This window comes from Anopheles coustani, chromosome 3 (assembly GCF_943734705.1).
Source record: "Anopheles coustani chromosome 3, idAnoCousDA_361_x.2, whole genome shotgun sequence".
NCBI lineage: Eukaryota > Metazoa > Arthropoda > Insecta > Diptera > Culicidae > Anopheles > Anopheles coustani.
In genome coordinates this window covers 27,743,092-27,771,026 of record NC_071288.1, presented here as the reverse complement: position 1 = coordinate 27,771,026, position 27,935 = coordinate 27,743,092, and the positions used below count along the sequence as shown (strand labels likewise).

The following is a 27,935-nucleotide window of genomic DNA, read 5'->3' as shown; positions in this document are numbered from 1 at the left end:
CTCGAATAATTGTTACGCTAACCGGTTTTACTCAAACACAATGTTTTGAATTAATAAAGGAACACAGAGTGATGTAACTAACGTCTTATGTTGACGAACGTTAGTTGATTTTTTTTTTGTAGTGAATATAAAATAATAAATTTCACAGCTTTCGTTTCGATTAATGGAAAGTGTAGCAATAACGAAAACATCCAGACACTGGTAGCATCGACAACATGTTGGTGATTTAATTTTCGACCGCGGAAGGGGTCTAATGGGGAACCGTGGCAACGACACGAACAAGTTCTACATATTATTTGCTTTTCCTTTAGAACAACACCAGCACCAGCACATATTTTACGCGCCCATAATTGGCTTGTCTTCTGTAGCTTCTTGTAGTTGAAAAATAAACACAAAACGGCTTTTATCATTTCACGCGGGAAAGCAAATGGGGAAAAACAAAACAAACAAAACTCTAAAAAACAGCCAATCCTTCGACTTAATGCAGCATCGATCCGGTTTGAAAGCCAGTTGCCAGCGCCAACCGGTAGCGAAAGGGATGCACTCTCCGCCATCTGATCGGTTCTGGAAAATGTGTAACCAATTTGCCGCCACACGCCAAAACATCGCAACACCGCGACTCGATCGATCGATCGATCGTTCGTTCGGGAACTGTCGGAATAAATGAAAATAAATAAAAAAAAAAAAAGCACACGGGGAGTGGATTTGAATTGGGAAAAAACATAAAACTAAAGCAAAACAAGCCAGAGGGTGAGCAAAAAGTGTTAAAGAAAATAAGATGCCAGCCGCGTACGGACGTCCAGACCTAGCGGGCAGACGCAAATAAAAAGTGTTTCAATGAGACGATGCTGCAACTTCAATAGGGAGAAGAAGCGCAGGGGGGAGCGTAAGAATTGGCCCGTTTTATCCTCCTCACCATTATGCATGCGTTCCGTTGATGTACAACCGGAACGGAAATATGCAAAATTTATTGCATTTGCGAATCAACTTCTGCGCCCTCGCTGCACCCGGTTCTAGTCACCTTCCCGTGCGTTTAACCTTTGCCTTCGACGATCGCCACACGGTATGTTTTTTTCTTGTTACGTTGCATATCTTCTGGTGAAACAAAAAAATCCGCGCGGCAAACAAGCTCGGCTGGATGGTTTGGTGAACGGATGTTTGTTTTATTCGTACATGTTTTTTTGAATCGATGCACCGGACGCCGGAATCGACGGTCTTCGGAACGGCGGTAGGCCACCGAACGAGAAACAAATCAACGCCAGCACCGGTAGCAAACATCGAACGCCCTCAAGGGGGATTCGTTTGCCCCTGGATTTGTGGAGCCAATTTGCTCGCTTTTCGTTGGCCGAAGAGACCGTTTGCATTTTATGCGCCGGAGAATCATTCCTAACGCGTTCACGATGCTTGGAATGCTTGTTCCCTGCGCCAAGCTAGCGGACGTTAAGATGAAAAGCAATAAAATGAAACGGATGGGCACTGGGAAGCGCAGGGTGTCAATGAGGTTCTGAAAATATGTATATATTTATTGCTGGTTGGACCGAATCCGTGATCATTTAATAGCGAACTACTTCATTTGATCTTTTATTAGCAAAATTTGATAAAAATTGAAAAGTATAGTCCATGAAAATATTGGTTAAATTTTTTTGTTTAATTCGTCAGTTCCGTTAAACTACTAAAGCTCGCATCATTCCAATCGATAAAAATCTGATCTTCTGAACTTCCAAAAATTTAATAGTCCTCTTTCCCCAACTGAAAGGTGAATTAAATCGTCTAAAGTGTAATTGTTTATTTTTCTTTAAGCTTGCATAAGGTATGATTTTATATCAATTATTTTTATAATCGACAAAGAAACAGATTAATCTAGCAAAGATGAAACATGAAAACATTTCCAATTAAAATCATCTCACTGCACAGGCGTATTTTTTGCATCTTTTGATAAATTATCAGGCGCTATCGCTCGGGAAGATATTTTGTCGGACATATAATTCATCTTTTCGCACCCCCGTTAAAACCAGTTCCACTCGCCAAAAGGGTTCCACCTGCTGCGAATTAAACGGCTCTTGAGTTAAATGCACCCGGACAGCGGTCACGTTCGGTAGCTCCCATTTTCACCCAATTTCATCGAATGGGCCGAACGGCGTCGGGACCCAATGGGCAGCAACATATTCCCGGCAATCCCATCGAATCCCATTAGCACCATCAGGCAGCTCCGGACTCCGGATGTACCGCCGAAACCTGGGGGCCGCCCGATCGTTCCCGCATGTTGGCATGCAGGGCAAGTGCATGAGCGTAAACTAGCGAAATGAAATATTGCTCCGCCGAACGAATCGAACCCCGGCGATGTCAGGCCGCGTATGGCCGCCCATAAATCATCCCGGGGCCCGGGGACCGAAGCTGCAGTGAGTGAAATAGTGCAGTTTTTTCGTTCAAACATCACCACGCCACCTTGCCACACCCCGTCCCGGGCTACTTGGCCATTTCAACCTGGCTCCGGCGACGGGACGCCGGCCGATACATTGCGACACTTTTCGACACGATGCGGTTGCATGCACGCAACGCGTCGCGATGATGACGTGCTCGGTGTGCGTCTCGCCCGGGGAAGAGGAACAAGAAATCGCAAAAATAAAACACCTCAAGTATGTGATAACATAGAGCTGTCCTTTTCTATTTTTTTAATCTGCCCGCTTCGGAAGACGACCAGAAGAAATGCACTTTTCGCGCTCGGCATCCCTTGGCGTTTATTTCCCCCCCTTTTTTTTCGCGGTCAAACGCAGCACCGAATGCAGCGCGCACTTACGCAATTATCAAGACCCGGAGCCGGAGAAAAAAAAAACCAGAGCGACACGGGAATAAGCCAAACTAACCGCCATCAGTGCAATAAGAACGCACTGCCCTCCGGCTTCGGCAACGCCGGCCAGCCCTTCGTGACATTGCGCTCGCGTGAAGGGGGTGCGGTCGAGTAATTCGATTAAATTAAGGTGCATTTATCAGCCGGGAGCCGGGAGGGGATACGCACCGGGGGGATGGCCGGGAATGGGGGCCGGGAACGGCCGGTTGCACCGCTGCACTCTGTCTGCGCAATCGGTTCATTAATTTATGCTACAAACTAGAGCGTGCAGCGCTACCGTTCATTTAGCGGGCGGAACTCCTTGGACGAGGATCGGGGTGGAAAAGAAGAAATTAAATAAAAAACGCTACCGATGGACCAGACACACACACTCACACACCATCGGGTATTCGCACTGATTGTAGAATTTATTTCTAGTTTCTAAGCGTTCAGGTATGGGCCTTTTAATTGGTTGCCCGAAGGGATGATCATTTCTCCGCTCCGGGTTGGCACTTTATTGCTGGACGAACGGTGGGGGCCACCGACAAGGGTTGGTGATGTTGTGGGGGAGTGTAAGACATTCCAGCACGTGCCGAAACGGTACGGAAAAAGGCTGGCAATCTGAATGTTGCCAGAGGCGGTTTTCCGAACCCGTGTTTCTAATAATGTTGTAAGTAGCTGATTGGAAGCAAAATGGATGGGTTCAATCAATTCACGCTAATTTATTCTTCAACTCCAAAGTGCAATCAGCAAGAGAACCTGATACTACACACTTTTTTAATGGTGGGAGCGAAAAAAAAGTCAACAGTGAGATTTTAAATTGATTATTTTCTTAAAATAAAGCTATACTTTTTTAAGAACGTACACGTTTGACATCACCGAATACATCCACAGCCGGAAACAATTTACACCGCGATCACTCGCCTTTCACCCGAGCTGAAAGAATCCAAAATCCTTCCACCTCCGACACGTAATCCCTCCTTCCGTCGATTCCGACTGTTCCGTTCAAATCTTTCATATCGTCCAACGGGACCTCCAAAGCGAGCGAGCCTTCCTCAAATCGACTTGCCGGGTCAACGAAACTCCGCTCTACGGTCGTGGGGAGAGGAAAGGAAAGCGACCCCTCTTCGGCAACTTGATATCTCACTCAGGAAAGCGACCTTAAGCCCCGGGAACCATCGCCAGCCGATTGAGTGACATCCGTCACTAATCCTTGTCTTAAGGTAATCATTTTATTGGCCAATCGTTCCATCGGGGCCCGATGTGGTCAATGGCGTGCCGTTCTGGTTGGTTTTTTCAGCTGCGTCTTGTTTTTTGTTTTGTTTTTGGTCGTTCTACCGTGTGAGTTCCAATCGATCGGAATTGTCTTTATTTCGTGCGTCCTCTGATTGACCCATCGCAGAGGAAGGAGGATTTTTTTTTCGAAACGGAAAGCAAAGTTGCGTATGGTTTGTTGGAAGAAACTGAAAAGGAATTAGCTTGACTTGTCTCAATCCACCCAACAGATGTAATCATTGTTCCAAAAAGTTATAGGGTTCAATTAAAAATCTAGCAAAATGGAAATTAAACGATTGGAACTAATAACTTAACGAGTTTTAAGAAGTAAATAAAAACTCTACTTTCAGCCATTGTTTTCCTTTGTCAGTAAAAAACAAAACAGTAACCGAAAGGAGGAAGAAGAAAAAGTAAAAACATACTGCACAACAACAACTCAATCACTATCGTCGGTAGAATGTAGAAAACACGACTTTGAGAAACTTCAACATGTGCATACAACTGCTTGAACACATTCTTTCGCGGATTTACGTGGTGTCATAAATTTCCCTACGACACAAATATACTCACTCCGGTGGAGCCGTTAAAACCGATCGAAAGGTGTCGAAGAAACATGAGCATAACAGGAAACAAACAGAAACAAAACAAAAATGCATCAAGCAACACCAACCTGGCGCAAAGTGTCGAGCGCATCCACACCAAAAGCACCCGCGGGACTGACGGACCGACGTAATCGAGACGCCAACGGTGTAGTGAAATGGTTGGAGACATGTTAATTAATTTGCATACAATTGCCAGCGCTTCGGGTGAGTGAAAGAATGCATAAATTACGTAAATCGATGTTGCAGCACGATTGAAAAGGCCGTATGACACAAATGATTGCCAGTTAAAAGATAAGAGGGAAACTATTTCCATTAATGGATGTGATGCTCAAGCGAAAGATAAAAGAAACTGCAACCAAGAGAGTTGTTTACAAAATATATGTATATTTTCAATTACACAACTAGAAGCTTCAACGGTAAAATCATAAACCGTTCAATGATCAATCCCCGTTTCATTCAAGAAATGCTCGAGAAATTTACTCGCAATGATTCTTTTCATTATCCACTAATGCTTCCTTCAGCACTCCGACCCCACCAATCTCTCCCCCACCCGGGGCCGTTTATCCTCTCGAAGCTGATTTATTGCACTTTAGGGGTTGGGCTCAACGCATTATTTGTACTATTATTTGTATCCTTTCATAACGAACGATTCGCCAGTCCTACCCGCCAGCATTCCCGTCCTTACCCGCTCCCGGGACAAGAAGAAATGAAGGAAACCGTTGCGATGCGGCCCGGCTCCGGAGGCCATGTCCGTTCGGAACGTCGACAACGGAATCGGCAAGAAGGACACAAACGACATCCGATGCAGAAATGCGAGGTAAAACGAAAATCATTCCAACTGGTGAATCTCCCGAGTCGCCATACAGGGTGGTGGGGTAAACAAGGGCCGGGTAGGGAGAGAAAAACGGCAAGACCCGGAACAAGCCGCCGGGGACGGTTCGCGCAACAACAAAACAACAGCAAAATAAAAACACACGCACACACAAAGAGCGCAGAAACGAGAACAATTTTCGTTACTCATTTTATGATTATTTATTATTTGCATATACGATGTTGATTTCCGTGTTTAAAATGTGTATAAATAAAAACAACGTACATAAATAATATTCATTAAAATTCTCTTCGCTGTGTTTTATTGCCCGGGCAGACCGAACGTCTCGCCACCATGTATCGCCGTCCAACGTTCCAAGGGCTCTTGTCAGTTTTGGTGCGCTTTTCACCGTTCGGTGGAGGAAAAACCAAACGACTCGGTTTAGGGCGCAACCATTTCCACCAGCATCAGATCCATTGGCGAGTTGGCAAGAACGTCCCAAAAGCGGAATGCCGTCATTGCTTGGGGTTGCGAATCGATTTCGTTTGAAGAACAACAGATCGTGTTAATCGTTAAGAGGACGATCATGAAGGTAGTGCTTTGCCCAGAACCTGGAGTTTCGTTGCGTTTCAAATTGTCTACAGCTCATACGGGAGTTGGTAAGGTATTTTGTATTCCGTTCTTTGACGTACCTAACGCTTTTGACTACCGTTCAGTTATGCTGGAATTGTTACTTCCAAAAACATGTTTCTTTATATCGGTCCTGCAGAGTGGACGTCTATGTGTTGCTCGTTGGAATCATCAAACGAATCAATTTTTTTTCGATTTTTTAAACTACGTACTTTTCCTGAGAATTTAGCTACTTGTAACAAAAAAAAAGCAAAGCGTGTTATTAATCTCTGCCAACTTTATTGCAGACTAAAATTTTGGGTCGAATTTCAAAAACCAATGGAACTTATTCTGACATCCTTCAACCTCGTGCAGCCGCCCTCTGCAAGGCACGTTGGATAGCCTCCTGGCGGACCTGATCCCGATATTGTTGTATCAGTTCCGCTTCGCTCGCCGTAGTGGAAGCAGACTCAGTAGTCGTTGCAGAGTCGGCAGTGGTTGAAGAACCAGCTGTCGTTGTGGCATCGGCAGTTGTTGTAGATTCAGTAGTTGTGGTCGCCTCAGTAGTTGTGGTCGCCGCAGTAGTTGTGGTCGCCGCAGTAGTTGTAGCGGATTCAGCTGTTGTGGCTGCTGCACTGGTTGTCGCTGATTCTGCTGTTGTCGCTGATGCTGCTGTTGTTGCCGAGCTAGCTGTTGTCGTTCCCAGGCGTTCCTGAAGTCGCTGCTGTATTATTTGCGCACGCAACTCTTCTATAGTGAGTCCTTCTATGGCTGAAATCTATAACAATATTGCATCAATTAGACCATTCAAGAGCAGGTATTTAAAATTGATCCTCGCACTAATATTTACCATGCTGAAAGCAACAACAATCACCACGATCGAAATCAACTTTTGCGGAAACATGTTTGTCGATATGTCTTTCTGGTTTAGTGTGAAACTATGAACAGTCGATACACTTCTGACCGTTTTTGCAAGATTGCAACCTTCTTTTTATACCTTTAGCTGAGAAAATGAATATACGGAAGTGATCATTCGAACACCTGAACAAACGATTTACTACCTCGACGAAATAAAAACACATGAACCGATATGTTTGTGCGCATGCAAATGGTTCAACAAACTTTCACTGACACTTGACAGGCAGCTTCTGGTGACGTGCGGGTACTCTGTTTTAACAAAATATCACGTGGAATAGGTATATTTGAACAGTTTTGACTATGCATCGCACGTGTTTGACATGTTTTGGCGCGCGTGTTTGAGCTGAAATTAACATATTTTTCTCCCATAAAAAGTAAATGTTGGTTGTATTCTGCGTACGAAAACTTGTGCTTCATTATTTTCTTTAATTTTACTCTTGAAATACTATTTCTTTACCGAGCGAAATGGGGAATCTAAATCGAATAAAATTCTTGCACCATTTCTGGCGCTCCTCAAAACACGCCAAGGCGCATCGTAAATTCAATCAGCAACGATATGACGTCGGCCACGGATGCACCTTGCTCCAGCTGCGCTGCATACCAAATCCATAACCCCCCGGCCTGTCATCATCCAGGGCGCGACACCCTAAACTAATGAATCGAATGGCTCCGGAGTCCACGGAGCAAATTATTCCAGCCGCAACCAAAGCTTCATTAAAGCAACAGCTTCCCCCCGAAATTCCCAAACGAACAAACGATAACGATAACTTCCCCGTCCCGGGCTCGTACCGAACATACATTCCGGGCCGATTTTGCGTAATTATATCGAAATAAAATACAGCACTGCACTGCAACGGATTCCCCACCGGGGACGGGGTCGGGGACTGGGGTGGGGGGATCGTCGACGAATCGATCGAAATATATTCGATGATCATCGAACTCCCAATAAAACAAGAGACAACAACGGCCGTTATCGTCAAACAACCGATAACCGCAAGCGCGGCCTTTTGCTTTTCCCCCACTTTGGAACGGAACCCTTTTGCTTTTGTTTGTCTGGGGTCCCGGGAGGGGGGGATCCCGCGGGGTTCATTAACATTTCGTCATCTAATTACGCTGACGATTAGTATGCAAATGTGGGTGATGTTTCAGCTCCGTGTGTGCAACGGTGGACGCTTCGGAACGGAACCTGCTCCGGAACTCCGCTCGTTCCCGGCGGATCGGTCTGTCACACACTCGTTTGACGGCTGCTCGACAGCCGTCGTTGGGCTAACCTGTTTCGTTTGCGTCCCGAAAAATGTCCGCCGTCTCGGATCGCCCCCCCCCCTCGAGACACCCCAAAAGACGGTTGGTTGAGTTGATTGTTCGAAAGGTATCGATTGTTTGTTGGGGCATCCTCCAGCCACGGGACCCATGCTCCGACGAAATATATTACGCTCGTTAACTGCAAACCGCAACAAGTCGTAAATTGTGTCATAATTAGCCGGGACGTGCATAACGCGCACGGACATGACGCCGAAACGCCCGTCGGTCGGGCTCGTTACGACCAAATTAAGTCCACTCTCACCTTCTACGGGGGTAGGGAAAAGGTCCTGGCCGGACCGGCGCGCGGACAAAGGGGGGACTGATTTGCTGTTGGCACGGGTTCCGGGTGCTCCAGTGTCTGCATGCCTTAAAGCGAGATCTTAAGATAGCGCGCGGTGACACCTAACCGGGCCGATGCGATCGATTTGATCCGCTATTGATCATCGAGGATAGATGAAGCATAGATATCGTAGCGCTCACTGGATCCAACCAATGTTGACCCTTTTTTCTGGAGGCCCTTTCCCCCCTCCCGTCCCCCTTTCCTCCATCGGATTATGAAGAAAAACATCGAACAGAGATCCGACGCACCAGATAATCTCGCTTGCGCCCCATGTTCCGTCACCCGATCCGAATCGCTCAACCGAAAAACAAACCAAACTGGCTAATAACACAATTTGACCGTTTTTAATTGGCTTTAAATGAGGGGAAATTTTTCATAAAACTGCCGATTCTGGCACTCGCCTCGTCATGTTCCGCCCGATAAAGCGCACCGATGCCGCCCTTGAGGCCGCGGGTTAGGTCGAGGCAGCGGGGGTTCGATTCGAGAGTGGATCTGAACCGGCTAATCGATGCGATCGGATCGAATGACGGGTTCGGGGTTGTTGGTGCCGCAACATTTTGACCACATGCGCTACCTGCGGTGCTAACGAATTGTTCGAAGGCGTCTAGCTGTTTATTGCATTGGACGAGGGCCGCGCGCTCATCCTCCCGACCGGGAACAACCATGATCGTGTTTATTTTATTTGAAAATCTTTTTTCTATAAGTTCCACATTAGACCAGCCTAGAAGACATTTTAAGGAACGTGAATATTAAAAATCTAACGTTCGTGTTCATTTAAGCCATCAACTTTCAATAAAAATAAATAAAATTTGCATTACTATACGCAAGCTAAACAATTTAACAAGAATAAAACAGACCTACCATTCATATACTCCAAAACAAATACTAAAAACCCAACACCTCGGTGGAACCTCGCTGCCCTCGTCTGGCCGGACGGCGAGCGGCAACCGGCACGCTCAATAAGATGCAAATGTTCCAGAAACCAGCGGGAGGAAAATGCCGACGGAACAATAAACCGATGGCAATCGTCCACGGGCACGGTCAATGGGTGTAAAATGATTTTTAATGAGCATATTCCGACGGACGATCGTTGTCGTCAAAGCGATCGTTGGTTCAATTTTGGACGTGTGTGTTTGTTTGTTTATTTGTTCGCTCGGGCCACTTTCTTAAGGCATCGAGAGGGCCGCATTTTTCTGCTCTCTTTTTCCAACGAAAAAGTTCCGCTCGCGTTTTTATGACATATTCTTGAAAATGCGATGGCCCGGCAGAAAACCTGTCGGTGGCGGCATGGCCCTGATTTTAAGGATTGCACCCGCGGCAAAGGAAATTATTAATGAAGCATCGGGCAATAAATTAGTGCGCTTGTTAGCGACCTCGCGTGACATTGATGACGCTCCTCCAGCTTATAGTGGTACCAGCACCTATCGGGGACCGTGTACAGGTTTTTCCCAATTCCAAGCGGAACATCAATGTTAACATACTTGTCAAACACCTTCATCAAATCAATGTTGAAATTATCGGTTAGTAGATGAAAATTTGATTCAATTTGAGTTATTAATTATCGGTTCGTTGATAGAATTTTGAGTTATTATACTGACCCATTTTCTAAATATATCTACTACGTCTTACTTCTTTCTTTAGTTTTCTACGGTCTTGGTAAATTTCAAACCTTGAACGTAGTTTCCGAAATAGTTGGCCACGAGATTCAATAACAAACATCCGCACTAAAGGATATTCTTGATAGGATCAATTCAATAAACCAAGTTAAAACGCATAATCTGACAAGAAAATACTTCCTAAAGCTAAGCTAGCACCAAAAATAAACTCATAAATTGACGCACTTGTGGTTTCTCACATCTCTATCGTCTGGTAAATAAATGTTACCTATATTTGCGGTGACGAAACCTGCCACTAACGTCACCAATCCTTCTACATTCGAGTGCCGCATTCTTTAAGTTGTTTTTATTTATCCCTTGGCTCCCGTGGGACTTGGACAGAAAAAAAAGTGAACCGGGACGCCACTGAAAATGTGCCTGAAAGCCTACCGGCCGGGATGGATCCTTCCTCCTGCAGTCGATGGCGCCCTTGTGCGCAGGCTCTACCACTGAGGCACGGATTTGTGTGCGGCGGTACCGTACCATGTAGTATGTATCAACAAGTAGCAATGACCTTGACCGTCCGCTTGTGTGGGTAATCCCGGGTACCGCACCACAAACGGTACGCCGGCCGGGTAAAAAAGGGGGGCTCGATGGGACGTGAATGTGGGTTGTGGGCTCGCGGTGGGGAAAAATCGATATTTCATTCTACATTTTATCCCCAAGGGGATAAACCACAACGAAGGGGAGGCGAATGAAGGAAGGCATGAGGGGCGTTCTAGACGGGCATCCCACCTCCCAAAACTTGTCTCCTTTTTTCATTCTTCCCGAATTCGGGCGGCCATTTTGTTGACGTCATAGCATGCAGGCGTATTGGTGAACAAGTCTCCAGACCACCCTACAAAGGGGGGAAAGGGAGAAAACGGGCGCCAAAGGGATGCCGATACAAGAATCACACATACGAGGACACACCGCAACGGGCCACATTTCGCAGAACCTTCCACCACAATGCGAGGACAATTCTGCCCGCCAGCTCGCCGTTTTATGAATGAACCCACACACTACTATGACCGCTGGGCCGGGCCGCAACGTGGTCGTGAGCGTAGCAAAAAGCCTCCTCTCATGGCCTCCACCATCTTTTGAACTTGACACACACACACACACACGCGCGGCCGAAACCATGACCGTGACGAAGGACATCCGTATCGTCCGCATCCTCCACCGCGACCAGCGCCGTTCCGCACAGCAGGATGCAATTTGCAAAGTGCTTCCGGTCACCCAATTGTTGCAGTCTTCTGCTCCCCTCACCCCGAGACGGCGTTGTGCACCTGCACCACACCGACACGCCGGTCCGCTGGTGTGATTATTGACGTCAGCAAGCGAAAGGACTCGCGTGCAACATAATGCGCCGTGCGGTCGATGCTGCCCTGGACATCTGCACGTTTTCTTCCACCCTGGGGTACACGCTGTTGCTTCGCCTAGGACCGTTTTTTCCGGGAACGGATGATCCGACGCACACATACAAATCCCTTAAATATCCGGGCGTATGACGTGCTGGAAGAAAAACCGGAGTGGAATTAAAATAATCTCATTACCTGATGAAACGAACATAGTCCCGAAACGGATGGAGCAACCACACCGAAACGTGACGTGGCACAACTTTCATGAATGGAACACCGAGCGCCAGGAGTGCGACAAACGTAGCCAAAATAAACTAACCCCCCGTTCCCCATCTCCCTTCCAACCTGTTTTTCGACGTGACTCGCATGTTGGATGTAATTTATATAATTGACTCAAGTTAATCATATCGAAGCCGTTTCCGCCATCGAGCTGCACGCGGTGTTTTCCCCCGTTTTCCGTCACAAAACCGGGCCGGAAATAGAACCGCATTGACGAAATCATGCTTCGACCGTGCGAGGCGTCCTCTGCTCATCACGTGCCATGCGTCTGGTACCGCCAAGACTTTCGATTGCAAATCTTTCCTTTGTTTTCCAATTGACTGCTTCTCGAGAATATTTTTAACGTCAGCTCGCTTAGCCTGGCACTTACTGTGATTTGGCAAACAACGATTAGTAAGGATGGTGATACGGAGAAACCCAATGGATGGAAATAGAAATTTGAGACAAAACAACCGTTATCTCCGAAGCAATAATCTTCGTTACGCTAATCAATTGTCAACCCCGCAAGAGAATGTTGTGCGTAATAAGGTTTCAATGAGAACGGTAGAGGATATTTGGGCTAGGACGTGGTAGGAGTTTGGTTTACTGCAGTTGGAAAGATCATAATATAAACATAGACAGTTCTGAAGCATTATGTTAAGCACTCCAAACACGAAATAAAGTGTCCTATGTCGGAAGTTCCAAAGGATAATGAATGTGATTAGTTATTTATAAAGCTTTAATTGGGAGGACAAGCAAGTTATGCGACACATAACCAACTTATGGATGAAATGTAAGACTACAATAAAGTAAGCATAGCACTTCAAATTAAAAATAGCAATTCAAACAACATGACACATAGATGACATACCAGTAAAATACCTTATAATGTAACCAGCCATTGACGTCAGTAAGTTCACAGAATTTCTCAAACCTTTCTTACAATGTTGCAGTTGATGGTTTCTTCATAATTTTTCTCAGCATGATATTTCTTTGTTTTGCTCTTTACTGGTAGGTTCAGCATAGTCATAGTTTTATTGCCAGATTGGTTTCCAAATGTGGTTAATACCCCCACACACATTTGATTGACTTAGCTTAACCTTTTGTACACCCTCCTACTCATGAAACATATTAAGCAACATTAACATTGAAAAGTAACAATAATAATGAACCGAAGTTCAAAGAAAACCCACAGTATTAGTCTATGCTCTATGTAAAGTAATTTCTTGACAATCTCACCGGAAAAAGCACCTGCTGTTTGCTAATTTAAAGCTGTACTTCTAGAACTCTACTATTTTCCCAATCACTATGGTTTTTTTTATTCTTTAAAAGTAGTTTACGATATTCAATTCTTAATCGGACAGTCATGTTTCAAGGCCGTGAGGAAAACAAGTAAAAATTTCTCAGCTCTGACATAATTTCCTGAGCACGTTGCTTTAATGAGTCATTCACCAAAGTTTTGGTGGGTAAAAAATGTAGGTAAAAGAAGCTGCATAAAAAAACATCGGCTGTGTGTAATATTCAATTATCTCCATGGGGCTATTACATTTCACCAGCATCAACCGGGGCGGTAATAAGCTCTTAAGTGTCATGCTTTTATGACGGTTGTTAACATTCGTTTATTCGCTGCTTTCGAACCCGCTGCCCGAACCGTTGCTTCCTCGCCATACGTTAATTTACATGCGATGCGCACACCGAAACCAGTTCCCCGTCCCGTGTTGGGCCAAGTGTCGCCCGGGGGACACATTTAAACGCACGTCGGTGCCGCGCCGGTCGAACGGTCCAAAATGAAAAGTAATTGACATCCGAAGCCCATGTCCGTAGGGCGCAACGGGTTTATTAAGTCCACGAAAGGTCCTCGGACACGGGCGAGCGCGAGAACGCGGGCAACGGTGAAAGATGCACCGGCGGATTACCGATCGCGTTGCACCACGAGTCCCTTTCCCCCCCTGCTGGCTCCGGCAGCTCCTGTCCGGGGTTCCAATCGACAAAAGCAAATGGAACGAAATTTGTTCCCTTTCTGCTTCCCTCCGAGCCATTCGGTAATCAATCTTGCATCCCTGGGGGCGGTTGGGGGCCGGTGGCTTGGGGCAGGATGAGTTGATACCTGCCTCGAAGGAACCTGCCCCAACATCCCCACTTGCAGAGCTGAAAAGTGTCATCCACATGGTGGCAGCCCGAAAAGATTGAACAGTCCGTTATGAATATTGACAGTTTGATAGATTTACAAACGCGCACCAACAAAGTCGTCAGCCCTGACTGAAGCCTTTCGCGTCGTCATTAAGCGCTGAAGCCTTTAATGGCAGGCAGAGAAGTGGAATCGTTGCTTTACACGAGTGAAGCAAGCATGATGGAGCTCGCACGTGCCTTATCTCGACGTACCGGTAGCCAGCATCGAGAGCCGGGAAAGAAAGTAAACTCCAGCCTCCATTTACCTTTCTCGTTCATTTCGATGGCCCGAGTGGACAACAAGCAACGGCGAAGTCTACAAAACTGTATGCAGATCAAAGTTATTGCCAACCGGTGGGAACCGTGACCGAATGATTTATAGCACCGTTGTCCAGCGTCAAGGTGACCGAGAATTTGATCGCAACTAGATTACAATACTATGTGTTTGTTTCTTGAAACCAAAGTGAGCGTAGAATGTGTTATTTTCCTTCAATCTTATGTTCAAAATCACTATGATTCAATTGCACAAGAATGCACTCTGTGTTGCAAAGAAAAGGATTGCAGTTAACGGAGTCAACAACAAACATGCTTTTAAGTTTAACATACCAAAGGAGATAATCGTTGTTAGCAAAATTCACCTGTATTTGTGTAACTGAATAATTAATGAGCTTAGAATTAGAAAATAAAAACAATCGATATTGGACCACGTAAAACAACATGTTCAACATAAAATTCGTAGTGCCAAAAAGAATATGAAATAACTCTACTGCTTTGTAAATAGAAAGCCGAGTTTTAACTCATCCAATAAACTGTTGTTGTATAAATCACTTATAAGATCCAAACAAATGATATTCATAGAAGAACCTCAATGGAAAAAAAATAGTTGCTACACAAAGGAACTCAGTAGCAAGTATAAAATGAAATGCCAAACAAGTAAGTTTGTTGTTCAATAATAGCTAAATGCTTTTAGTAGTCTCTACGTCAGGTGTAAATGTATTTTCTTATTATTATTTTTTGATATTAGTTGTAATTTGTTTATGTTCTTTTTTTCTACATTAGGTGAAATGTAAAAAGCAATTGCAAGGATTGTTTTAATGATAAGTGTTTGATGTATTTTTCCGTTAGCTTACTTTATCACAACATGGTTCAATATGATGATTCAATGATCAGCGCAAAAGTTCTAGGACTGTCGACTTGAGGATACGTATCCAGTACCGAAGCATTTTCAAATGTACAAATATTGTAGAAATATTATACATAAATAAAACAAACTTAAAAAGGATCACGTAAAATATTGCAAGGATCCCTCAGAGTGTTTGAGCTCTCAGCATCCCATTCGGCTGAAAAGCTCACTCCAACTCGTCGGTTTCTTAGTTAAAATTGTTCGATAATCCGCCCCAACAAGTTCCCTAGGGGACGGTACTACCATGCACAGCATCAGATAAAGCTTTCTAATGCCCTTGTCCAGCGTGTAATCTCTCGGGCCCTGCGGGCACCGCCGCCACAGGTTCCCGTGACAGGTCGACCCGTTCGCGCCCGCGCTAGAAAAACAAGTCCCCCCACCCCTCCCCGCAACAAGTGTAGGGTAGAAATTAATTAAAATTTTTCATCACACAACAACTCGCTTCGCCAGCAAATCACGTCCAGCCAGCGCGTTTCGGAGGGACGAAAGGTTCAGCAAAAGGTGGTGGCGGTCCGGGGGGGATTTCGCTCCAGGTCCGAAAACGATGATTGATGCCTTTCAAAACGATCCACCACGGTACGCTAATTAGCGTCGTTGAGGGCTCTTGCTTCCCTGGACGATCCCTCCGAGGCCCAGGCAAGAACCTGATTCGGTGTCAAACTTTAACCACGTCTCGCGTGTGCGCGCGCTCGCGTCAAAGTGCTCGCCTCAGAAGTTGGCGATAGATTTAACTCATTTTGGGGTTCGAACCGGCTCCGGCGACCCGCCCGGGGTTTGTCCACACCACACCAGAAGAGTGAGAGCTCGCTAACGGTTGCCACGGAAGATGTGTCATTTCCAACGGTTTGTGCTCGTTGGGCCTTGGGTTAGGATTTTTGGACAACTTAACCATCCCGCATATTCAAGCCTTGCGGGAGTAAAAATCCCCTTCTTCAGTGAATGGCTCGGATGGACAGATTGATGGTTCTGGCCGCCACATAGGAAGGAAAAGGCAAATGAGCCTCCGAAGCCCGACAGGGTGTGGGAATTGACGAGCCAGAAACAAGTCCATTAGCTCTGCTCGTCAACGGGCGAGCGTGTGGCTGCACAAACCATCGCGAGTGCGTGAAAAATAACGCCGCCGGGAAAACTGTGGCCGGAATACGGCCCCCAAATCTCTCCACACAACCGGCAATTATTCACCCGTAGCGTTGCTTGTGTTGAAATATCATAATTGCGATAATTGATTGATTGGTTTCCTAATGAGTTCTGTTTTAAGATCTTTATCCCAAAACGCAACTGCGTGCACTAATCGATCGCGAATCGTGATTCGTTTCCCCGTCGCCGAAGGTCGGAGTGGAAGACAAAGAGGCTCAAAGCAAAGATCACTCCGGCTTGAGAACGGCCAACGATAAGTATCGTATTTTTCTTTCATCGACTCGAATCTGATTCCATCCCGGCGTTGCATCCCGGAGACGCACCATTAACTTGCGGTCATCGCAGCGGATAGCGATCATTTCGCTAATTGGAAGCATTACTTCGCACATTCGGGTGCATTTTTGCTGTCGAAGCACGACATCCTGCGGGCCGCTACCGGCCACTCGGTGCTGGTTTTATGGCCTTCCCCGGGTTGCACGCAGGAAGCCACCACGGGACGTGTGAGTGAAACGCCACGCCTCCCCACAGTGGCCACCTCGCACACATCGCGATCGCGATCGGCTCGAAGGTGTTGAAGATCTTAACGATCCCGAATCGTCGATCCCGTGCGCACGATAATGGACTCGAACGAAATGAAATAAAACCTCCCTACGAGACATGGACATGGATATACATTTTCGAAACCACGGTGATCGACTGACGATCGATCAAGATAGGGGGAAAAACGGTCGGCGCGGCGAACGCGCTGACTCATCGGAACGAAAGACTTCAAGCGACGAACCCGCGAACCCGGGCGCTCGCTAATTTCCAGCCCGTTCCGTATCGCGACCGAACAGGAAGAACTGGGAGAAGGATGAAACCATTAATAACTCACCGAACAAACAAAAGTTTGAAAACACCATTTTATGCTGGCATGCCATTTGGCATCCGAAGACGACTGTGAATATTGTGACTTTTGTTCACACATATTTTTTTTTATTTATTGTTCTTTACGCCCGCCATTCGCCGCTGCCTCCGCCAGTCGGTGGCCCGTTTCGTTTCGATTCGCACGCTGCGCCTCATTTATTCCCGTCATCATCAGCATGATCATCACCACCGCAGTCATCGTCGTCGTCCGTTCCACTATCATCCCAACAAAACCCCATGCTCATATCTACGATCGTTACGATCGGAGGGAATATCAGACATAAAATATTGTAATTTGATTTGACAACAATTTCCGGTTGATATAATGGCTCGGGGCCGGGGCGAATGTGTATGCGGCAGTGATATTGGGTGTGTCCCGATGGAGCGCGCGATCAGCTTGTGGTAGAAAACGGCTCGCATACGGACCTCAATCGTTCGTTGTTTTTTATTTTTATCTACCCGCTTTCCGCTTTCTCAGCTCTGTCCTGCCGCCTCTTCCCGCGGAAACACCGATCGACGGAATGGCCGTGACGGAAAGCAAATTTCGGCGTAGCATCAGTTGCCCGATTGTGCAAACGTGATTGATATATGAAACGGCCATTAGATGCTGTCTGACATACGGCCTACGCACCGAGCTACCAGATTTTATGCAAATGTTTTATGGATCCCAATTCATTCCGTGCCTATTTTGCGCGTTTCGTCTAGTTTCGATCGGGCTAATGGGCTGCGGGCTATAAATTTACCGATATTATTGCACAAATTATGTCGCATGAGAAATTATTCGGTAATTTGATGCGTTTGGTGCTGGTTTCAAGCAAACTCTATTTACGGAACTCTGGTGGACAGCACAAAGAGAGTTATAAAAGACAAAAGATTGTTTTGGAGAGTTCACAAAGGAAATTCCTCTTCGATAATGTTGTAAAGAACAAAGTTTAGGATAATTTCAACCAGGGTCATCATTATTTAAACTTTATTATTCAACCTATCAAACCACAAATACTCTATCGACGGAAAGTAAAAACAGGAAGAGGCTTCAATTTTTCAACTTAACAAATTATACTTTGTTAGAGGAAGAATAATGGTGCAACCATCGGCGATGGATGGTCCTTCGTAGGATCATCCGACCCGATATTCTCACACGTTTCTAAGCCGTGCCCAGCTACGACTACACCCGACTTGCGTCGCCCAACCACTCACTAAGCCCCAATTACGCTTGCGTCCGCGTAATGAACCACGAAATCCTGCGGGCCCTTCATTACCGCGGCTAATGGATTGTTTGTTTACGGCGAATTTGAGCCTAATTTCACGCCTTTTCACACGCTTCAGAGCCCATCGCCTGGGGATGGACGGGAAAACCGCAGCGCCTCTAACGCCTTCGGCCACAGCCTAACGGCTCGTAAATATCATTCTTCCGCGATTTTCAGCACCAGCGCCAACCATGCGCCTTATGCGACTGACGAATGCACCGCACATTTTCGAGCGCCCAAATATATGCACCGACACCGTGGATAATGGTGGCCCGGTGTTTGCTTAGAAGGAACGACCGCAGTACTCGCCCTCCACCTGGATGGCGAATTATAAATGACTCCGGTCGGCCGTCTGGCGGCGGTTAATGGGGTCAGGCAGGGTTGCGCATGCGCAGGAAAAGCGCCATGGCATTTTCCAGCGTCCCGTGCGTGATGGAGTACGGCCTAAGGCACATCTACCCGCTGCAGACCCGGTGATGGATTGATGCGCAAACAGAGATCGAACGGAGCCCCCCTGCGCAGACGCGGGGAGACAAAGATAATGCGCGAAAAATAAATGTTATATAATTACACATATGATCTTCCGGGCCCCGGCTTGGTCGGATCGTGTTCCGGAGTCTGGGTGGAGAACGGTTCTATCGGGTCGGGATGCAGGGATGCATGTCAGGCGCATGTGGGTATCGTTACCGAGAACAATGGCACGGACGCGCCACAAAAAAGGGCATAACAGTCCACAACATAGGGTAATATCGATAACACAGTTTGCTAACTGCATTAGAAAAGAACTGGCTTTGTAAAAAAAAAAAAAATGTTAATGTTCTCCAACGATAAAGAAAAAAAGAGACATATTGGTAAATTCAACACTTGCTAAATCATAACATATTTTTTATTGCTGAAAATATTCTATTTGGAACAGCTTATGTATAAAATATAAAATTTATCGATGTACTGTTGTATGCTATAGGGTTATACAATATCCTGTTGCATGCAAGAATGGTATGCAACCGGTAGCCTACTACAGGATTAGAAATAAATCAGCTTCGCATGTGATACATATACAAAAAAAAGAAAATTGTACGATGTTCCTGAGATTACTACACGTCAAATGCACAAAATTTACCAAACCACAATCCAGAGCTAACTCTGTTGGCCTCTACGTGGAAACAAAAGGCTATGTTTTATCAACTATAATTTCGAAGCTTGCTAAGATTTATTTGTAGTTGGACTGTATCTACATGAATGACATAAAAAGTAGCAATTTCTTTCCTACTGGGCTAGAAAACAAATTTGAATTAATTTTCTGAAATAAGTTTTACATTTCACTACCATCTAGCTTTTACCTTACAAAATGCATCGCACTGCCCGCGTCCATATAAGCCAGTAAAATTAAAAAATTGTAAGACTTCCCAACTTCTATGATATTTCTATTATTCCTCAAACTTATTGTTTTTGTGTGAACATAAAGAACAAATAAGTCTTTCAATACGTCTCGCAAAACCATTTTGTTCGCCATGCAGAACATCCTTCCACAGTGCTCCAATCGTTCGCAAGTTAACATAGGATTTGCGGACCAGCGAAAGATACTCGAGAATAATTTTCATTAAATTGCCTCGCAACTTCCCCCTTTCGTCGTGGCGACGACGAGTCCTCGTCCGCTCGAACGAAAAAAAAGGAGATGCTGTGTGATATTGAAAAATCACTTCACGGCCGCCCGGCCCGATCGCGGGTGGATCAAGCGGAACTCATATGGGCAAAAGGCACGCAAATCGATGCCGCCATCGTGGCGCGCACGAGTGGTGCAGTGCTTTTGTTTCCCCTTCTTCCTCTGTTTGCCCGATTTCCTCATTTTCCCGAATCCCGGACGATTCCCAGAGCCCGACCCGGGCGATAAGGTCATATGTCATATCCGATTCCGATTTCATGGCTCCAGGCGAAAAGTGGATCGATGCGATGCGGGCGCGCACGAGACAGCGATCATGCGCACGACGAGAAAAACGATCCCATGTTCGATCCCGTCCGTCGACATGCCCTCATACTCCATCCCCGTTGGGGGAGTGTGGGGAGATATACCTTGGGTTCCGCCGAACGAGGGTGTTCCAGTGAATTATGGTTTATCCACAGGCCATAGACGGGTACGATGGTTCCGCTCACGTGGTACGATCCCTCGTACTTGCCATTTTTCGTCAACTTTCCGGCACTCGACGGAAACCGCTGGCGCAGCGCTAAGCAGGTTGGAGGCAGGGGGCTGATGATGACCGTTTGACCGCTTCCATTGTTGCGCTCGGTACGTTCGTTGGCTCGAGGGCTAAGAACGAAGGCAGGAAGCGGGAACCAACAACCAGCGGAAGACAAATCCTCCGGGATCGCTAATAAAGTGATTCGCTCGATAGGTAAAGGGTCTTCCCGGGACGGTTGGAGGGTGGACGAAGAGAGCATAAATAAATAATTCAACCGCAATGCTCACACGCGCTGCCAAACCGATCCTAAGGATGCAAGGGAGAAGGTCAAGGTAGGTGCATGTATATTTCGATCGGTTCCCTTTTTCTGCCATGCTTTGCCTTTCTGACAGATTGCCTTCACGATGGATGGCCCGAGGCAAACGGACGGGACGGGCGCACTGGCCCGGTTGGAAGAGGTGGGAATGCTCATCGCCGGCTTATGATGCGACTGATGAGCGGATTCATTTGTTTATGAGCGTGCTAGGAAGCGGGAGGTGAATCGCTTGCGGCACCCAAAAAAGCGCTGGGAAAACATAGGAAATACTTTTGAAATGTCCACCATTTTTGGAAACAATTTATCGTAAAGATACTTTTTTATTTAATAAATAAAAAATCCCGCAAGTGATAAAAAATCATATAAGTACTGAAAACGATCGAAACGGTGAAATTTTCTTTACGAAGAAATAATTAGAACCTAAAGATACGGGAAAAAATAATGTTCTAGCGACTTAATGTCTGAATCATAAACATTGCTTATCTGCTGACAGTAACTCATCGCATTACGTTTAATTTATATTTCATCTTGACAAAACTCTTTTGCCTTTTTGTTCTTCTGCTTTAAGCATAGTTTAATGAGATTCTATTCTGTGTTTTATTTTTATTGTTGTATTTTATTTTACATGTTAAACATCCACCATTCCATTTAAAGGATAGGATGCATATGCAATAAAGCATCAAAGAATTAACTATGCAAATATAAGTGCCTCCGATCTACCATAACCTCCGATGCAATACAACAACATACCCAACCCAGGCATACGATCAAACACTAATCCGTCAAAACATCGCTTACGGAAAAGCTAACCGGCTGCGGCTCAATTTGTCAAAGCGTGCAATTATCAATTAGCGTTCGCGGAATTACAATCGTGATAAAACATCATTTTTTACGAGACAAGCTAAGATTTTCCCGCACGGTCCGGCACCGTTCCAGCCGTATGTGTGCAGTTCACATCTCCGGACCGCCCGGGCCGAGCATTAAAACGAAAAGAAAACGGACTGTTTTCCTCTCTGCCCTAAACAGTCGATCCCCGCGGCACGACGATGCTTGTACCGTTTTTGAGATGCAGATTTGTTTTGTTGCGGACAGCCTTCTTGCTGCCACCACCCGCGCGGCGTTCGGTCCGGCCCAGGAAGTGCTAGAGCGTACCCTATCTGAACTTCATCGACTTGTACTTGCCCTTGGCTTGAGAATGCGGAGAAAAGATGGCAAGGCAAACGGCGGAGAGCCTTCCGCGGAGTGTGTGTGCCTTTCTACATGGTTTCGGGTTCAAGCGATAAGTCAATGGAAAAACATGGACATATGATCGCGGAAAACCATAATCCCTGCAGGCCTCGGCAATAAGGCGGGAAAGGGGGGTACGGGAAGGAAGCACACCACGATGGCTTTCAACACCTCCCGGTATTGGACCGGCCCAACTAAGGTCCAACGCGAACGAGCCAAGAAAAAGAACGTCAGAAATGGCAGCCAGATAACGTACATAATTATGCAAATAAATAAATAAATAAAAACCCTGCCCTGACGGGGGTTTGACAATATTTTCTTGTTAAAATAATGTCCGTCCGGTAGCGCACTCATCCCGGCCCGGGTCACGACCCCGATTCACCGGCGGATTGGTTCTGGCGTCGTGGTGTGTGGCTTTGGCCGCAGGCGGTCGTACCTTACCCGATCGGACGTTCCGATGCGGTACGGCGTATAGCTCAGAGGGTTCTTATCTGCGCAGAATTATCGAACCCTTGTGTGGCGAAGAACGAACGCATGTGAACACACGAGGAAAAACATTCAAAATCGATACACCTTGTGCCGGGGAGTGTTTGGCATCGGCGAGTTTCGGAATTTGGCGTGTCGCGCTGGAATTGCTTTCGCATATTGACTCGATTTAGATATAAACATCAGATGGAATCATGGGATTTTTTTTATCCTTTTTTTGTTGATATTATGTTTTAAGTTTATTTTCATGATAAGATTGTGAATAATTGACAGCTTCATGGTTCTAAAAATGCAAGAAAGATTTTTCTCTCTTTGCTGGTTATGTTTTGCTGCTCAACAATCGCTTATTATCTATTGAACCTTTGGTTTCTTTTAGTTCCTATTTTCAAACATTGATACAAAGATTTGTTAAAACATTGACTTAAAATGCAAACTCGCAGATTTCATCAAACCATCTTAAAATGAATACTTGTACAATAAACATTTGTTAAAGCGGTATTACACTCCATATCCAACCCTTGGTTTAATGGATGGACAACAGCGTATTCATTGAAGTACCGTTCGAAATAAAATAATCTTTAGCGGTGATTCTGCGTGACATTTGCCCATTCGAACGGTTTGCGCACGGCCTTTTCCAAGCAAACCCTCTCTCTATCGATTGCGTTACCGTTCGATGTAAAAACCGGCGTACAATCTACCGCAGGTTCACGAGGTTCACCTGAAGTGTTTACCGGCACAGTCCCACGCAAGATAATGAGCGCCCGGTTCGCAGTCCGCCATCATGCCCTGGCGACATTAAGTGACGATCAATTTACCCGACCGACGCCGCATGTCCTTATTTGTCTATCGTACCCCGCCAAGGGGCCACTCCTATTTGGCCACTCCTAGCCCGCTAAAATTGAACCCCGGCCGAAGTGGTTAGAACCCATCCGGTTGCTTCCTTTTAAGGACAACCTTCCGCGACAAACCCGTGGCTGTAGAACGATCCGTCGTCGTCGCTAGAACGATCGAGGCGCCCTTTACTGCGCAAACATTGTAAGAACCCTCCCCTTATTCCGTTGGCAAATACAACTGCGATACGTTTTGATACACCTGTTACCTGCTTGAAGTGTGTGTGTGTGTGCAGATACAAAAATAGGTTGTTGCTACAACGGCGGTGGTACTTGCCAAGATTTACTTCACGTCTCGCTGGAGCGCATCAACGGAGGGGCAATAAAATCGTGCAAAACAAAAAAACACACACACACACACACCTATCTCCACTTCACTGCAGGGCTGTAGACAAGCATGTTTAACAACATTTAATTTGCCGCCGATGAAGACACCGGATCCGGCCATCCGGAGCCTTCGACGTTTAAAGACACTCATTAAAAAGGAGACAAGAAACGCGCCAACATTGCATTGCCAATGTTCCCTCGCACTCCGGATGATGGCACACACACGATTATTGGAGTGAACAAAAAACAAGTTTGCGCAACAAGATGCTCCAAATCAGCACGGAGTCGAGTGGAAGAGGGTAAGGTGTCTCAAGAAACCGTCGCGTCTTGCGCGTTGTTGGTTCAAGCGCAACCATGCGTAACAAAATGAATTACTAGGTTTTTCCTTTCTCTCTCTCACTCCACGTTTTCATGCTTCAACAACTCCCCTTATGAAAACGGGCTCACTTCAGCCTGATTTCGGTCGTTTCTCACATAATATTACCATAATCAATTTTCGGGCCCGACCGCTTTCCACTTGACCCATCGGCAATCATCGCCTCGGTTCGTCGCGGGAATGGTTGATTTGCGATCAGCACAATCCCACCTCACACATACACACACACACACACTCCGAAAGGGCCCATTCGAGAGGAACGGGTCGTGCGGAAAACAAAGACAAGCAGTTCACACGCTCCACCCCCGCCCGGCCGGCTGAAGGATACGTGAAGAGCACCGCTTGGAGTGTCGCCCGAAAACCGAAGCGAACCGCACTAGGACCCCGTCGAGACGAGCAAGCCATCTATAATCGGGCCACTCCGTGCTCTCAGTCTGCTCCCTTGCCGGGAGGTCAGCCACGGCTTGACATCGAAAGCCACCGAAACCCAGCCAGAACCCGCTACTTCGGTGCACCGTACCAATCACCCTCTCCGACTGGCGTCCGTCGCTGTCAACGGCTGAGCGGCGATGAGCGCGGCGTTAAAACCTGTCCAGCGCCAGCGTCTAATGATGCAATTGACAATGATTAATGGCCATCCATAGAACAATTGAAAATTTAAATTATACCAATAAATTTCGAAATTACTCATGTGCGCATAATTTAAAGTTAAACGCTCGCTCGCTCGCTCGGGGTTGGTCGCGGCGTTGACAGGGATGAACGAGGGAAAGGATGGTAAGGAACGGTTAGACAAGAAGAGTATCCCCTTCGGGAGCCATCGCGTAAGAGGTCGCGGGGTCCGCTGAGGGGAATGTAAATGAACCTGTCCAGGCACGGGATGGAGGATCGCACTATGGATTCGGGAAATGGCAAGAAAACGATATTTTTTTTGAAAATGGAAAAAAAATGTAAATTACTCCGAAAAGGGTTCCGATATATTTTCGAAGGAAGCATATTTACTGAATTGACAGAAATAAACAATTGGAACAATTGTTGAAAGGTTTGATAATAAAAAAAAAAAAAAAACTTTTATACTCAACACTGACAGGAATAAAAAACTGTCTGATTCAAAAATAAGCAAACAAATTTCTCTAAAACATTTGATTCCTTGTGTCATCTTTTTCGCCTACAGAACATACTACTTCACCCGCTCGTCACAACCACAACCGTTACCCGCTGGCAGTCGGTTAAAACAAGAAACCTTACGCCCTCTTCGCCCTCCGAACCGAAGACGACGAAGACGAACAGTGATGGGCATATAATAGGAAATAACCTATTAACAACCACCGATGATGTAAACAGCTTGGGAAATCATCAACAATAACAGTTTTGAAAAGGGGGGAGAGAGCGGGCAGGTCCGTTGCCATCGTGTTGTGCCTTCTGCGTTTCTGTCCCATTTTCGATCCTTGCTGCTTGCGTTCAAGCTCGGTGCTTGAGGGTACGATTGGGTGGCGGTCTTTCTAACCTCCGGTGCTCCAAACCGTACCGTGTTCTTTTGGAGTGTGCTCGGTTTCGGGTGCTTCCCTCTTCAAGCCGACCAGTGGAGAACGGGATGTTCGGCGGGGGCCGGTGGTAGTCTAAAAGATTTAATGTTTTGTTTATTTTCCTCTTCAGTACTTGTTTTCCGGGCCCAGACCCAAATTCGTAATGTTCTGGTACTTGAAAGCGACGACTTCGGTAGCGAACGGTGCAACGAAACGAGATGCTGCAAAGACTTCCTGTGCTCAGCTTCCCCCTCTCAGCTACCCCTTCCCACCACGCCGGCAAACGATGGCAATCATGCTTGACCGCAGTGCATCGGTTACGCATCCTCCTTCGGGTTTCCACCCGCCCGGTGGAACATTAAAAAAACCCGCCCCGCGTCGTTCTGGGCGTTCAAATTTTGGGGTGTAAAATTAAGCTACTCACTTACCGTCGCGTAGCTTGGACGTGCACGTCATGGGAAACTTTTCCGTCTCGATAAATCGACACACATAAGTGGCGTAAAGGCGCCGACAAAAACCCGCCCTCGAAAAGCGACATGGCATTTGTTTCACTAACTGTCGAGTGCACCCGTCTGGAGGAAACGAGGTTAAGACGGGAGCCGTGCTTTCCGCGAAAAGGTCCCCGCGACGTAAACGTATGTTAATTTACGTGAGAAAACACATGGGGGAGTGCTTTTGTTTTACGATGTCCATCGGTGCCTGCACCGTAGCTGGGGGCGGGAATCGTCAGCATTAACTTTACGTATCGTTTATTGCACCATGTGATTGTAAAAACTATAATCATAATAAACGATCTACTTTACTGCTCCGATCGTAAAGTGCATCAAAGATTGTATGCGCAAAAATGATATAAACTTTTGGAGACTTCTTGGAAGCAGTAAAATAAAGCAACTGCGCAGAAGCTCGTCCTCATTAAATTATTATTTTCTCAATTTTCCAATCGTTGATGAAGTGTGTGAAGTGATATTATTTCGTTTTAAATTGTAAAAACAAATTCACCAACTTGTGCAAAATTGATGAACACAAATTCGTTTTGCAATTCTCACAGTCATCGATCACCTAACGTCGAAAGACTGCATTTCGCCAACGGCTGACTCACTAGGGCTACACTTCAAGCATACAATTGCACACAATCACGCGAACATCTGGAACATGCTAAGGTCTCTCTCTCCTCCAATCATATTCCAGTACGAGCTGGAAGGAACAAAAGTTAATTGTCCTCCCTCTTGCATATAATTACAATAAATCTTCCCGAAGCAAAAACGATACCCGAGTACGGCACCGGCGCCCTCGTTGCACGATCAGCATCCTCCAACCCGCTGGGCGACGGAGCGTTTATGCAAAAGAGAATCTTCCCTCCCCCTTTCGGGAGGGAAAAAAAATGGGCTCCACCGTACGTGTCATTTCCGGTCGGTTATTTATGTTATTAGCGCACGAAGTGCTCCCCTAACGTGATGGACTGGGTGGCGGGGGAGGGGGTGAGCTGTCATTCTATTGTCAGAGGGAATCCTAAAAGCTAAATCCAAATAACAACCGAGCACACAGCACACACACGCACACAAAACCCGCTCCAAAGTGGCGAACAATCGCGTATCGAAAAAGTTCAAATCAAAAGACTTCAATCACAAGCGACGAACCTCGTGTCGGCGCCGAACCGAACTGCGCGTGATGGACATGCATCGCGTTACGGAACCGAAAGCATGGCACACAGGCCCTCCTCGGGCCACGCAGAAGGGAAAAGTCACCTCATAATAATGCTACTTCATTAATCATGCTACCTAATCCTGGGTCGCCGTCATCGTTCACATGAAAAGAGCGACAAGAAAACGGTGTCACGTTTCGCGTTCTAAACCATCGATGCCCGGGTACGCCTGTCAGCGGCTCGGAACGGTGTCAAACCAGTTGACCATCCAGTCCATTAGCGGGTGTCCACGGATCCAGGATGCTGCTCGCTCTCGTTAGGGTCGATTTGTTTTGTCCGATTTGCCATTTTGCCGCTTCATTTACCATATTGGAACGAACATTGTTTGACAG

At 46.3% G+C, this 27,935-nt stretch overlaps 1 protein-coding gene across 1 annotated transcript; it reads right to left on the bottom strand.

The window, feature by feature from the left end:
- Positions 1–6,485: 6,485 nt before the first annotated feature.
- On the bottom strand, positions 6,486–7,071 carry LOC131259345 (spore coat protein SP96-like). Its single transcript, XM_058260813.1, has 2 exons — positions 6,975–7,071; positions 6,486–6,902 (listed from the first exon to the last, which is right to left on the bottom strand). Exons 1-2 carry the CDS (start codon positions 7,026–7,028, stop codon positions 6,486–6,488), a joined length of 471 nt encoding a protein of 156 aa, XP_058116796.1. The 5' UTR covers positions 7,029–7,071.
- Between the last annotated feature and the right edge of the window lie 20,864 nt (positions 7,072–27,935).

Bases quoted from the DNA above. Each gene is read 5' to 3' on its own strand.
- LOC131259345 (XM_058260813.1), bottom strand. From the start codon at position 7,028: ATGTTTCCGCAAAAGTTGATTTCGATCGTGGTGATTGTTGTTGCTTTC. The intron at 6,903-6,974 runs GTAAATATTAGT...ATATTGTTATAG, and splicing joins TTGTTGTTGCTTTCAGCATG to ATTTCAGCCATAGAAGGACT.